Genomic DNA, 12,860 nt, shown 5'->3' with positions numbered 1-12,860 from the left:
AGGAGCTCGGTTCATTTCTTCATCATTACAAACAGCTTTCTAGCAAACTATTTATAAAGTTACAAAGTCCCCAACAACCATCTTTGGTAACCATTATTTTCTTATTCCCTCCGAGGTGAATCCGACTGTTAACATAACTGACCAGGTAGACTTTTACTTCCTGAAATGATGATTACTTTTATAGTAGATACTCATTTAAAAGAAGCTAAGTTGGGAGTACAAAAAATGTTTAATTTTTGCTTTTTAAAAGAAAATGTTTTATCTCTTGTGTGTGATATAATGTAATGCCTTTGCTATACTTTATTTTCTTTAGCACAATTTGAAGCAATTTTACTGTTGTCTCCATTTATCATGATAGCACACATTTCAGGGAAGTCACATTTAAAAGTTACCGAAAAGTCTGTCAATGCATGCCAAATATTCTTCCGTTAAAGTATTTCAGGTATGTAGCTTTCAATGTACTTAGTACTTAGTAGCAAGGCCAGCAAGGCCAGCACCACAGACAGCATTTGGCACAATCCTCTTGACAGTGCTCCAGGCCTATCAGAGCTGTGGGGCAGGGTTGGCACTGTGTGTTAATCAGTCAACCAGGTATTTCTGAAGTCCAAGAAGCACTGGATGATAAAAAATGTCTGTGGTTAAGATAACAATGCAATGGAACGTGAAGACAACCTTCAACCCAGTCTAACTGGGCTACACCTGCTACTGTGTGAGCAACCCGATCTGCGCCGTGATTCACTGGGAATTTTTGTTTGGTGTTGACTACTTGCTCAGTTTTTAGTTTTCAGTGTTTGTTTAGAATTTTAACACAACTAAGGTTAAATAGTTTGAGGCTTATTCAACTTTTTTGTTGAATTTTGTTTGTTTTGTTTGAAGCAGAATCTCGTGTAACTCCTTGTGTTAGGCTGTCCTTAAACTCACAGAGACCCGTCTGCCTCTGCCTTCTGAATGCTAGGATTAAAGGTGTGCACCACTGTGCCTGACAACTTTCATTTTAAAATAAAAAATACCTTTACAGTTTTAAAATGTAGCAGTTATCATAATCACCTTACAGAAACTCTTCGTATCTTGCGTTGTCACTAGTTTGGCCCTATGGTTCAAATTAGGCACTTCCCATGGCTTGCTCAGTTTGCTTTCTTATCCAACCCAGAACCACCTGCCCAGGGTTAGCACTGCTCACAGGGAGCTAAACCCTGTCACCTCAATCATGAATCAAGAAATGCCCACAGACATTTCCACAGGCCAGAGTGACAGAGACAAAGGTCCCTCTCCCAGGTGACTCAGTTTATGCTGAGTTGGCAAAACCCAACAAGCACAAACATCATGTCTCTACAGTTTAGATCCTGCTCACTGGCCGATCTGCTCCCACCCAGGTCTTCCCTACAGGTAGGGGCTCCCTACCGCGAGGGACTGCTTTCCTGTGGCTGTTGTAAAAAGCCCTGATGAAAGCAACTGGGAGGAGAACAGCTTCATTTTGACTCAATAATCCATGATGGTGCGGGTGAGGGAGTCACCATCACAGGATTTGAGGCGGCTTGTTACATTGCACTAACCATCAGAAAGAGAGGCGGCTTGTTACATTGCACTAACTATCAGAAAGAGAGAGTTTTCTCCATTTTATGCAGTCTGGGACCCCAGCCTGTGCAGTGGTACTGCCCACATTCATTGGGGTGGGCCTTTCTTCTTCAATTAATCTGACTGAGAGGCCTGTCTCCTGGGTGATTCCAGAGTCTACCAGGTTGACAATATTGACCATTCCACCTACCTTTCATTTACAAAGTTCCACAAGGGTAAGAAACATTTCTAGTGAGCTTAGTGCATAACAAAGTAACTGTGCAGAGAATTGAATGAACGATTAAGTGAACACGTGAACAGAGATGACTGTCCACGAGCCGAAGTAGTATAACGTTTATTCAGTTGTCAGATTTTTGTGAATAACTTTCTCATTTTTGTCTGTATAGATTATGCTTGTGCCCTTCAGAGGGATATTTTGCTTCAGGGGCGGCTGTACCTTTCAGAAAACTGGCTGTGTTTCTATAGCAACATCTTCAGATGGGAAACTACAGTAAGATATGTTTGCACTTGATTTGTTGATAGAAATAATTGCATAGTCAGAAATATACACAGTATTCTTAAAAGCAGGATGATTCAAAAGTAAAATCATATGTATTTGTGTATCTATGTTTATGTAAGTATAATGTGTTTATACATGGGTAAATGTGTAAAGTATTTTTCTAATTTCAATACATCAGCCCCATTTGTACTTACTACAGTTTGGTTGGAAGGGATTCACTGCCAAAACCATAGTTACATGACAGACTGTCTACATTGTTCTCAGAGTTTAAATGTGGAGCCTGAACTCCCACTGTCTTTCACACCCAGTCCTAATGTTAGATCGTGGGATTGATGGGCAGAATACAGAAGGGAGCATGTCCGAATGCTGACCTTGGTTTTCATAGAGAACACGTGTGTGTTTGTGTGTGTGTGTGTGTGTGTGTGTGTGTGTGTAAGAGAGGGAGAGAAAGAGAGAGAGAGACAGAGACAGAGAGACAGAGAACTCCTAAAGCAAACCTTTCAGCTAAATCTGGATTAGATTGATGTAACACTTGGTATTTCAAAATATGAATTTCAGTTTTAAAAAGTATTTTTTGTATGTGTTTAGATTTCTATTGCTTTAAAGAATATAACCGTTATGACCAAGGAGAAAACTGCTCGACTCATCCCAAATGCTATCCAGATCATCACAGAGGGCGAAAAGGTGAGGGATTTCTCTATCTTTGTCACATCAATAACAGGAAGAAGCGGTCTCACACTGATAAGCACCAGGAGTTTGGTAGTCCTTGAAGCTACAGTGTCTGGTGGAGACACGGGATGTTCAATAACAGATTCTTGTAAGTTTAAATGGTTACTATTTGCAAGGAGAAAGTGGGGTGATGGAAAGGACAATAGGAGGTGACTAAGACAAAAGATGATTATAACCATGTCACAATGAAATCCATTTCTTTGTGTACTAATTAAAATAAAAAAATCCAAAAGGACACAGTGACAGTAGTAATCATTAAGTCATAAGTTGTGTGTGCAGTACTGTCTGGAGGTTGCTAGAATGTATCCTCTACAAAGAATATCTATCAATAACTGGTCATGATGGCCCATGCCTATAATCCTAGCACTCTGGGGACAGAGGCAGAAGGATCTCTGAGTTCAAGGCCAGCTAGTTTTCAGAGTGAGTTCTGGGACAGCCAGGACTCACAGAGAAACCGTGTCTTGACATGCCCCCTCCCCTCAAAAAAGAACATATACCGAGAGGTTTAAGCTTAATGAATTGAAAAATCTGTGAAAACATTAATTACCAAATCATTGTGTGAAATTTCCTTAATCGCTCCAGCACAGAACTATCTCCCTGCAGATGAGCACTCTGTAGTAGGTAGGTGGTCACTGGCGTGGCCACTGGAAGGGATGGCCCACTGGGAGGCTCCCTTCAAGGATGCCTCTTGCTGCACTTTCTCATTGAAGTCAACTTTAAACATGACTTTACAAAAGACAGCTAAATGTAGAGAAATACATAGGGCTGCAAACAGACCCAGGATTACAGGTGGAGATTCTATTGTTTTCTCTAGCTTCCGAAGCCTTGGAGTTTAACTTGAGTGTTTTATGTGCAGAGAGCCAATATTTTTGGAGTATTTTTAACACTTGAAAAAAATTTCAAAACTTAAAATTTTTATCAATAATATATACATTTCTGCAATCCGCTTGTATTCTTAGTTTCTATGTGACTCAATTGAGAGGCATCGTATTGCAAAGTTCAGAATAAAAACATGCATCTTTCTATACACTTATTTAGATGAGTTTGAGAAAATTATGAAGAACATAAACAGCTGCCTAGTTTTAGCTCACTTCCTAGAAAATAAGAACAGCGCTGTGTTTGAAACTATATTTGTTATATTACTATTGTGCGGCAGGGCTTATAAAGAAATACCATTTATACAGTGATTATTTACTTTTTAACATAAAGGTAAGTGACAGTAGTGCGGTCAGCGGCTGGCTTTGGTCAGCGGCTGGCTTTGGTCAGCAGCTGGTTTTGGTCCGCAGTACCCACAGACCTTCATGACAGACCTGTGATACAGAAGCATAAGCCAACAAACTCTGTCCTCCCCAAGTTGCTTTGGTCATGGTTCACAATAGAAAACCTAAGACATTAAGTGTATTTTGTTTATCAAATGTGTGTGTCCTCTAAATTTTGCTTAATTTGTCTCATTTTTCTTCATAGTTTTTCTTTACATCTTTCGGTGCCAGAGACAGAAGTTACCTAAGCATATTTAGGTTGTGGCAGAACGTACTATTAGATAAGGTAAGTGTTCATTCCAAGGCGTGCTGTAAGCAGGCGCTAGGGCTGCTGTGTACCTTACGCAGAACCTTTCTTATGTGCGTGAATCTAATTCTGATGACAATTCAACAATTCAAATTCTTTTTTTTTTTGTTTGTTTCTTTTTTCAAGACAGGGTTTCTCTGTGTTAACAGCGCTGCTGTCCTAGCTCTGTAGTCCAGGCTGGCCTCCACTCATAGAGATCCACCTGCCTCTGCCTCCCAAGTGCTGGGATAAAGGATGTGCACCACCACTGCCTGGCTAACAATTTAAACTCTTAAGCAAAAGATCAATAGTTACTTCTTAAATAAAAAAAATAATTGAAGAGTTGGGTATGATGATGGCACATACCTTTAATTCTAGCACTCAGGTGACAGAGGCAAAAAGATTTCTGTGAGTTTGAGGCCAGCCTGGTATGTAGATCAATTTCCAGGACTACATAGTGAGACTCTATCAAAAAGACCCTACCCCTCGTCCAATACAAAGAAAAGAAAAAAAGGAAGGAAGAAAATTTACAAAACTTAAGGACTGAGCACTTGCCATCAAGCCTGATGACCTGAATTTTAAAAAAAGTAATAAAAATGTAAATTAACAAGTTTTTGTTAAAAAGGGTTGTGGTGAGTGCATGAATATGAGCTTGTGGAGATCACATATGTGCAGAGACCTAGGGCAAGTCTGATGTCTTCCTTGGCCACTTTCCATCTTACCACTTTGACACAGAGTCTCACTGCTCCAGAAGTTCACTGTTCTGGTTAGGCTGGCTGGCCGGCAAGCCCAGAAGCTGTCTCCATCTCCCAGGGCTGGAGTTGTACAGACATTTCTGGCATTTTATGACGGTGTTTGGGATTCAAGCTTTGGTTCTCACACTTGTCCAGCAAGTAGTTTTACCTCTGAGCTGACCTCCCAGCCCCCTAGTTGTGGTGGTTGTGGTGGCTGACTCCAGAGCCTCCTGTATGTCCTGCATGTCCCTCTAAGCTCCATCCTCACTTCAGTAGTTATGCTACTGTGCTAATTAGAATCCCTATGATGCTAAGCAAAAAAGATAGCAAAAGAAACATTAATGATAACTAGAAAATAAATACATATATAACACATAAGAAGCCAATATTGGAAATATAAAGGGACACGCACGTTTGATAAACAAATACACTTAGTATCTTAGGGTTTTTAGGGCTGTGATAAAAACACCATGACTAAAACAACTTGAAAAGGGAGAAACGGGCTTATTTAGCTGTGCTTCCACATCACAATTCAGTATTAAAGAAAGTCAGGACAGGAACTCAAGCAGGCCAGGAAGCTGGAGACAGAACTGATGCACAGGCCATGGAGGGGTGCTGCTTACTGGCTTGCTCCACCTGCCTGTAGAACCCAGGACCACCAGCCCAGGGATGGCACCACCCCCCATGGAGTGGGCACTCTCCCTGTTGATTACTAAATAAGAAAATGCTCTACTAGCTTGTCTACAGCTGGATCTTATGGAGACATTTTTTTTTCCATTGAGGCTCCCTCCTCTCTGATAACTCTAGCTTGCGTTAAGTTGCCATAAAATTGGTCAGTACACTTCCTAAAATGGTCTTTGACTAGATATTACAGAAATCCACATATAACTATAAATGAACCAGACAGTGCAATCAAGAGCCAAAGACTGATGGGATAAGAAATATACAGTCCAGCCATATGTTGTATTTGAGACAGAATAGATTCAAAGAGCAAATACCCTGAAAGTGAAACAAGGAAATCGTATTACATGCAAACAGAGAGCAGTGTTGGCAAGCCATTCCTGGCAAGGTTGTCTTCAAAACTGAAGTGGACAGACAAGGAGTGTACTTGTGTTGGTAGACGGGCCAAGTTATCTGGAATTCATTAAGTTATAAGTCCATAAGTACCTAGTAACAGAGCCCTAAGTTATATAAAGAAAAACTGAACAGAATTGAAGGGAGAGATAAACAGTTTTGCAGTAAAAGCTGAGTGCATAACCCCCACTTCCAGTGATGGGAACAACTGGACAGAGTTCCCCAGTAAACAGAAGAACACTACGAGCTAATTAGGACCAAACGATACCTATGGAAGGTTTTATCCAACGACAACAGATAGACGTTTTTCTCAAGGGCATATGGATATTCTCTAGAACAGAGCATAATACTAGATTATAAAACAAGCCTGAATACAGTCAAAAGGATTAAAGTAATGCAAAATGTATTCTCTGATTACAGTGGGATGGAATTAGGAGCCAGAGGTTCACTAGAAAGTGAAAGCTAAGTAGAGCATTCCTAAAGAGCCGCTGGGGAAAAGATTAAGTCCCAAGGGAAATTTTACGAAAGCCTTTCACGAGCTAAATGAGAACAAAACCACACTAAATCTCATGGGACACCACTAAAGCAGCGTTTAGAGGGGACATTATAACGTAAACACTCGTTATATACTTAAAAGGCTGATCTTGAATCAACAACCTACCTTTTGGATTTAGGAAATTAGAAAAAGAAGCACAAACAAACTTCGTCTAAACAGAATCAAAGAAATATAAGCACTGCAGCAGAAATATGAAACAGAGAATGTAAATTGGAATCATATAGAATGAAAAGTTTTCTTGAAAAAAATTAAAAATCAACAGACTTTACCCATACCTACCAAGAGTAAAGGAGAGGAGATGAGGAAGTGGTGTGTGGCTATGATTCTGATGCTGAGGATGCTGGAGCAGGAGATTCGAGAGTTCAAGGCCAGCCTGGGGTTTGTTATGAAGACCCTGTCTCAACAAACCAAAGAAAGAGAAAGAAAGCAAAAACAAAACCAGTGCTAAGACTGGAGTGACTGAACTTACAAGTGAAACACCATTTAAAAATTTAACATTGATTGTTTATTGTGCACATGTTGTTTATGTGTGTGCTTATGCAGGTGTGTGTGTATGTATGTATGTATGTGTGTGTATGTGTGAATGATGACTTCTGTGTTCTTTGTTCACATGTGTGGAGGACTACCATCTTCATGTATTACCTGAGTTTGTCAAACCTTTGTCTTTGGCACTAGACACATAATGCCATGTCAAGTAGGCATTACCTCTTAATAACAATAGGGGTCATTTCTGCTCTGTAATGAGACAAGAAACAATGTTTAAACTTATATTTTAAATACTACCTAAAAGTGTCCTAACTAAAATCTTTTTAAAATGTTATTTTAAGCATATGGATGTTTTGCCTGCACATATGTCTGTATACCACATGCATGCCTGGTGCCCTTGGAGGCTAGCAGAGGCCACCCGATGCCCTGGAACTGGAGTTACAGATGAGTGTGAGCTGCCATGTGGGTGCTGAGAATTAAACCTGGGTCCTCTGTAAGAACAGCCAATCCTCTTAACTGCTGAGCCATTTCTCTAGCAAATACGTGGGTAGATTTTCTTGATTAAGGATTGATTTGGGAGGCCCAGCACACTGGGGACAGTGCCATCTCTGGACAGGTGGGTCCTTGGATGTGTAAGAAAGTATACTGAGCAGGCCTGTGGGAGCAAGCCAGTGAGCAGGGTTCCTGTGGTCTCTGCTTCAGGTCCTGCTCCCAGGCTCCTCTGTTAGTTCCTTCCCTGACAGACCTCAGGGACTGTAAGATGAAATCAACTCTTTCCTCCCCAGGTTGATTTGGTCATGTTCACATTATCACAACGATAGAACCCCTAACTTAAACATTGGAACTTGCTTTCAGTTTTTTAATTTTTGTTTTTAAATTGATAAAAGGCACAATTAGTTAGATTTTTTTTCTTTTAATTGACATAGAGACTTACTACATAGCTTTGTCTGGCTTGGAACTCACTATATAGACCAGGTTGGTCTAGAACGCACAGAGACCCTCCTGCCTCTGCCTCCCAAGTACTGATAAAGGTGTGTGGCTCTTGATTTTTTGATCTTGTGTGGTACTTTACAAAAACAAAAAGTACTAAATAAAAATTTGTAAATTTTGTTTACTTCTTGAATGAGAAAACTGTAAAAGCAAATTGATTTAGAAGAAAGATTTTGTTCTTTGTTTTGGTTTTGTCTTGTTTTGAGACCTGGTTGTCCTGGAACTCACTATGTAGACCAGGGTGATCTCAAACTCACAGAGATCCACCTGCCTCTGCCTCCTGACTGCTGGGATTAAAGGCTTGCACCACCTTACCTGACATAGAAGAACATTTTTATTTAATTATGTTTAAGCAGCAAGCTTTTGCATTTGTCTCATTTACTTTTTCAGTCAAATCTACAGAAGAGAGAAAGAGCTAGACCCGTACTAGTGCCTTTGAAAAAGAATGTCTGTAGAGCTGGGGTGTAGCTCAGCTAGTAGTTTCCTGGTATGCACAATGTACTGAGTCCCTGTAATCCCAGCACTGGGTACATGTATATGAGGGCATCAGAAGTTCGGGGTCCTCCTAAGCTACATAAGAAATTCTAGGTCAACCTGGGATATATGAGATCTCATTGAAAGATGAAAAAATGTTTTTAATAGAAGTATTTCTTTTTCCAACTCAAGACTTACTACACTACTTCTGAAAGGAGGGTGTATTTCCAATATTAACTCATGACAAGCATCTTCAATGTCTAGATACATGTTTATGTGTCAACTTGCTTGATTTTGATGTGATTTATAGCATTTCAGTTTCTACAGCCTTTGCACTTAGCCCTGCTTAGCACATCTAAACAGCACACTGAGTTTCTGGGACTCAGGGGCCAGATGATGTGAAACAGTCCTTGCTTTCTCAGGCTTTTGTCAGGAATCGTGCAGCTATAGCTCAGGATAAGGCCCAGGCTCTTCTCCACTCCGTTGTCAGCTCATTTGCCCGTTTAAACCAGCCCATTTCCCTTATTGGAGCCAGCCAGTCAGTCCTATCTCGTGTGCTTTTTTGGTTTGATTTTTGAGACAGTAGTTCACCTTGCAGGCCAGGTTGGCCTTGAACTTGTAATCTTCCTGCCTTTGCCTCCCAAATGCCACCAAGCCCAGTTAATTTACATTTTTAATGGCTAAACACACACACACACACACACACACACACACACACACACACACACCCCACACAAAAGAATAACACTTCTTTATACTTGTCAGTCATGTGAAATTCTGAGTTCGGTGCCCATAAATAAAGTTTTATTGGAACACAGCCATTCTCATTTGTTTATGTTTTCACACGACACTAGCAGAGTTGAGCATTTGCAAGAGAAACCATATGGCTCACCAAGCATACATTTACTATATGGCCCTTTCCAGACAGTTTGTCCAATCCTCAACAATACTACAGCCAAAGTTGTGCTTTTAAAATACATGCCTGAGACTGGCTTGTTTCTTGTTACTTTTTATTTTATTTTATTTTGTGATAATGGGGACTTATTTTAGCTTCTTGTTTAATAACTATTGCCCCAAAAGTTTACATGGGGACTGCATAATCTGGGCCCAGCCCACCTCTCCAGCTATGGCTCAAATGTTTCAATATCTTCTCTTAAATGCTCTGCTTTTTTTGAGTGTGCACTAGTCTTCAAACCTGCTCTGCCTGCAACTTGTACTCCCTAATTTCCTATCCCTTGTCCTGAGTCTCCTAAATAAATCGGAAGTAACCCTCATCTTTCTTTCCATTTTGCGTTTCTCCTTTATAATACCTGCTGCAATTCCAACTCTTGGTTTTCATTCTTCTTGCTTGGGCTGTAAACACCTAGAGGGCAAAGGCCATGTCTATCTTGTTCACTGTCATGTATTCAGTGACAAAGCTCAGTGTTATCACACAGCCGGTGACATCTGTCTCCACTTACTGCACACAGTCTCCGCCTGTCAGGTACAACGTTTTGGTCAGAGTCAATAGCAACCGTGTGTCCTTCCTGTCTATAGCATTCCAGCTTGGGTAAGAAGCTGAATATGACATGTATCGGATGTTCAATAAACATAGTCTAAGTGTCTGAATTTATCAGAGTTGTAAGGATTTAGTGTCTAAATAAGAAGTATCCCTAATTTATAAAATATTGCAATTCCTTTTGTTCAAGGGAAAAGCCAAAGGTGGGGAAAAATTGTTTCAGAACCCTCAGGGTTCAACCTAAATTAAGTATATACTTAATTCATCTCCTCCCTTTACTTTAATTTCAACATTTCTCCTTTCCCTTCCTCCCAGTCCTCCCAAGAATCCTCCCCACTCTCCTCCATGGATGGCTTCCTTATTCATCAGTTGTTATTGTATACATATATGTGTTTGCATATACTTAGAAGTCCCATATAAAACCTGTTGAGTCCGTAGAGTATTACTTGTATGTATGTTTTCAGGGTTGACCGTTTGGCACTGGGCAACCAATGTGTTCTTCCCTTGCTCCACCACCTCTCCCCCTCTCAGTTTTACTCAGCGGCCTGTAGTTCTTTGTGTAGGACTGAGGCCTCATAGGCTCTCTTTCTAGCAGTTCAGCATGGCCATGGGTGTCACGCTTTTGGACTGTCGTGTTAGGGAAACTTTACTGGTATGGCTTCCTATATTATCAGGAGACACCCTCTCACAACAAACGCCCTGATCCTCCGACTCTCACGATCTTTCTGCCCCCTCTTCCGCAATGTTCCCTGAGCCTTGGGTGTGTTTTGTAGATGTAGCTGTTGGGACTGGGCTCCACAACTTTGCATATTGGTTGGTTGTGGTTTTCTGTAGTGGTTCCCACCTATGGCAAAGAGAAGCTTTCTTGATGAAGAGTGAAGACTACACTCACAGTTTCAGAGGCTTAGTCCATCATCATCATGGTAGGGAACATGGTGGCACAGAGGAAGGCATGGCCCTGGTGCTGAGAACTTTACATCCTGATCTACAGGCAGCAGCGAGTTTAGTTCATTTTTTAACTATAAGAAACTTATTTTTAAAATAATGTATAAAGAAACTATTTAAATAATTGAATTAATAATCTAGGAGCACATGTATGTGTAAACATATACATATGGCTCTCAGCAATAACAAGTGTGAAAAATCAAAAGGTTTTGTTGTTAAAACTCAGTTATATCTTTTATACTTTGTCAATGGATTTAGGATTACTGCTGGTTAGGCAGGATTCACATATAATCAAGCTTTCCTGTGGGCTCCAGGAAGCCAGCTCTCCTTAGAATTTAAGAGTGCTTGAGCTGGAGAGAGGTATCAGTGGATAAAATGCCTTGCTCCTGCTCTTTTCTGAGTACCTGAGGTTGGATCCTCAGAGCTCACCGAGGGAGGACACAGAATTGTGTGCCCAGGACGCAGTAGCACAGGTCTGTGATTCCACAGTATCAATCACAGTAAAAGAGATGGAGACAGGGAATTTCTGGAAGCTCACAGGCCAGATAGCCCAGCATACACAGCAGGCAACCAGAGACCCTGCCTCATCTGGAGTATAAGGCAAAGTTTCACCCGAGATTGTCTTCTGAACTCTATATACATGCAGTGGTACACACACACACACACACACACACACACACACACACACACACACACTCACACACACAACTGAACACACACATCATACACAAAAAGATAAAAAATTCAAAAGTGCACCCTGAGAGAGGAATTATTTTTCTAGACAGGTTTTCTCTGTGTCACAGTCCTAGTTCTGCAGAGGTGATCTTGTGGCACTTAAGTTACTTTCCTGGTAGTTTAAATCTTATAAATGGAGCATTTAAACCTGCCTTATTTAAAAAAAAAAACCAGCAAAAATGCAATTTTAATTATATTTGCTACATGATACCCTAAAGGGTAAAACTATACATGGTGGGTTGAATAGGTATGGCTCCCATAGACTCGTGCTTTAAATTCTTGTCCCCTAGGGAGTGGGGCTATTAGAGGGGTGGCCTTTTGGAAGAAGTGTGTCACTCTGGGGGTGGGTTTTGAGGTCTCTTATGCTCAACATATGCCCAGTGTAGCACATAGCATCTCCTTCTGCTGCCTGCAGCTCAATGTGTAGAACTCTGAGTTCCTTCTTCAACACCATGTCTGTCTGCATGCTACCATGTCCCACCATGGTGAGAGTGGACTAAACCTCGGAAACTGTAAGCCACCTCCAATTAAAAGTTTTCCTTTGTAAGATTTGCCATGGTAATGGTGTCTCTTTACAGCAATAGAAAGCCTAACTAAGACAATATGGATTCCTATATTGGCCTTTTTGGTTGGCAGAACTGCTCACCTATTTTCAGCCCAGTCATCCAAACAAATCCTTGGACAAATCCTCGTTTCTTACATCTTCTTTGCCAGTCATGTCTACTGTCATCGAAGTCCTTACCCTTCGCCCACATGGCTCCTTCTAACACTCTAAACTGTCCTTGGGGTTGTCGAGCAGACTTTTAAAAGTGTCTTTTGGGAGCACAGCTCAAACTTCATTCCTTTTCTGCATGAAGCCATGAGGCGATGCCTCACAGTGTGGTCATGTGGCTCAGCCTGGCACACCGAGCTCTCCATGACCTGACTTCTCCTTCAGCCTCAGAGTACACACACTTTTGTCATAGCGACCCGAGTGCCAGGCAGCAACACAGTCGGATGCTGGCATTCGCCACACATTGC

At 41.0% G+C, this 12,860-nt stretch overlaps 1 protein-coding gene across 1 annotated transcript in view; it reads left to right on the top strand.

Annotated features, from left to right (window-relative positions):
* Positions 1 to 12,860, top strand: part of Gramd1c (GRAM domain containing 1C) — a 77,439-nt gene that overhangs the window by 27,111 nt on the left and 37,468 nt on the right. The window contains exons 4-6 of the mRNA XM_005345006.3: positions 1,962 to 2,065; positions 2,663 to 2,758; positions 4,268 to 4,348. Of these exons, the coding sequence (XP_005345063.1) occupies positions 1,962 to 2,065; positions 2,663 to 2,758; positions 4,268 to 4,348 (281 nt within the window). The remainder of the gene's footprint in view (positions 1 to 1,961; positions 2,066 to 2,662; positions 2,759 to 4,267; positions 4,349 to 12,860) is intronic.

Source organism: Microtus ochrogaster, chromosome 2 (assembly GCF_000317375.1).
Source record: "Microtus ochrogaster isolate Prairie Vole_2 chromosome 2, MicOch1.0, whole genome shotgun sequence".
In the NCBI taxonomy this organism is placed as follows: domain Eukaryota; kingdom Metazoa; phylum Chordata; class Mammalia; order Rodentia; family Cricetidae; genus Microtus; species Microtus ochrogaster.
The sequence above is the reverse complement of the archived record's forward strand: the minus strand, read 5'-3'. Positions and strand labels throughout refer to the sequence as shown.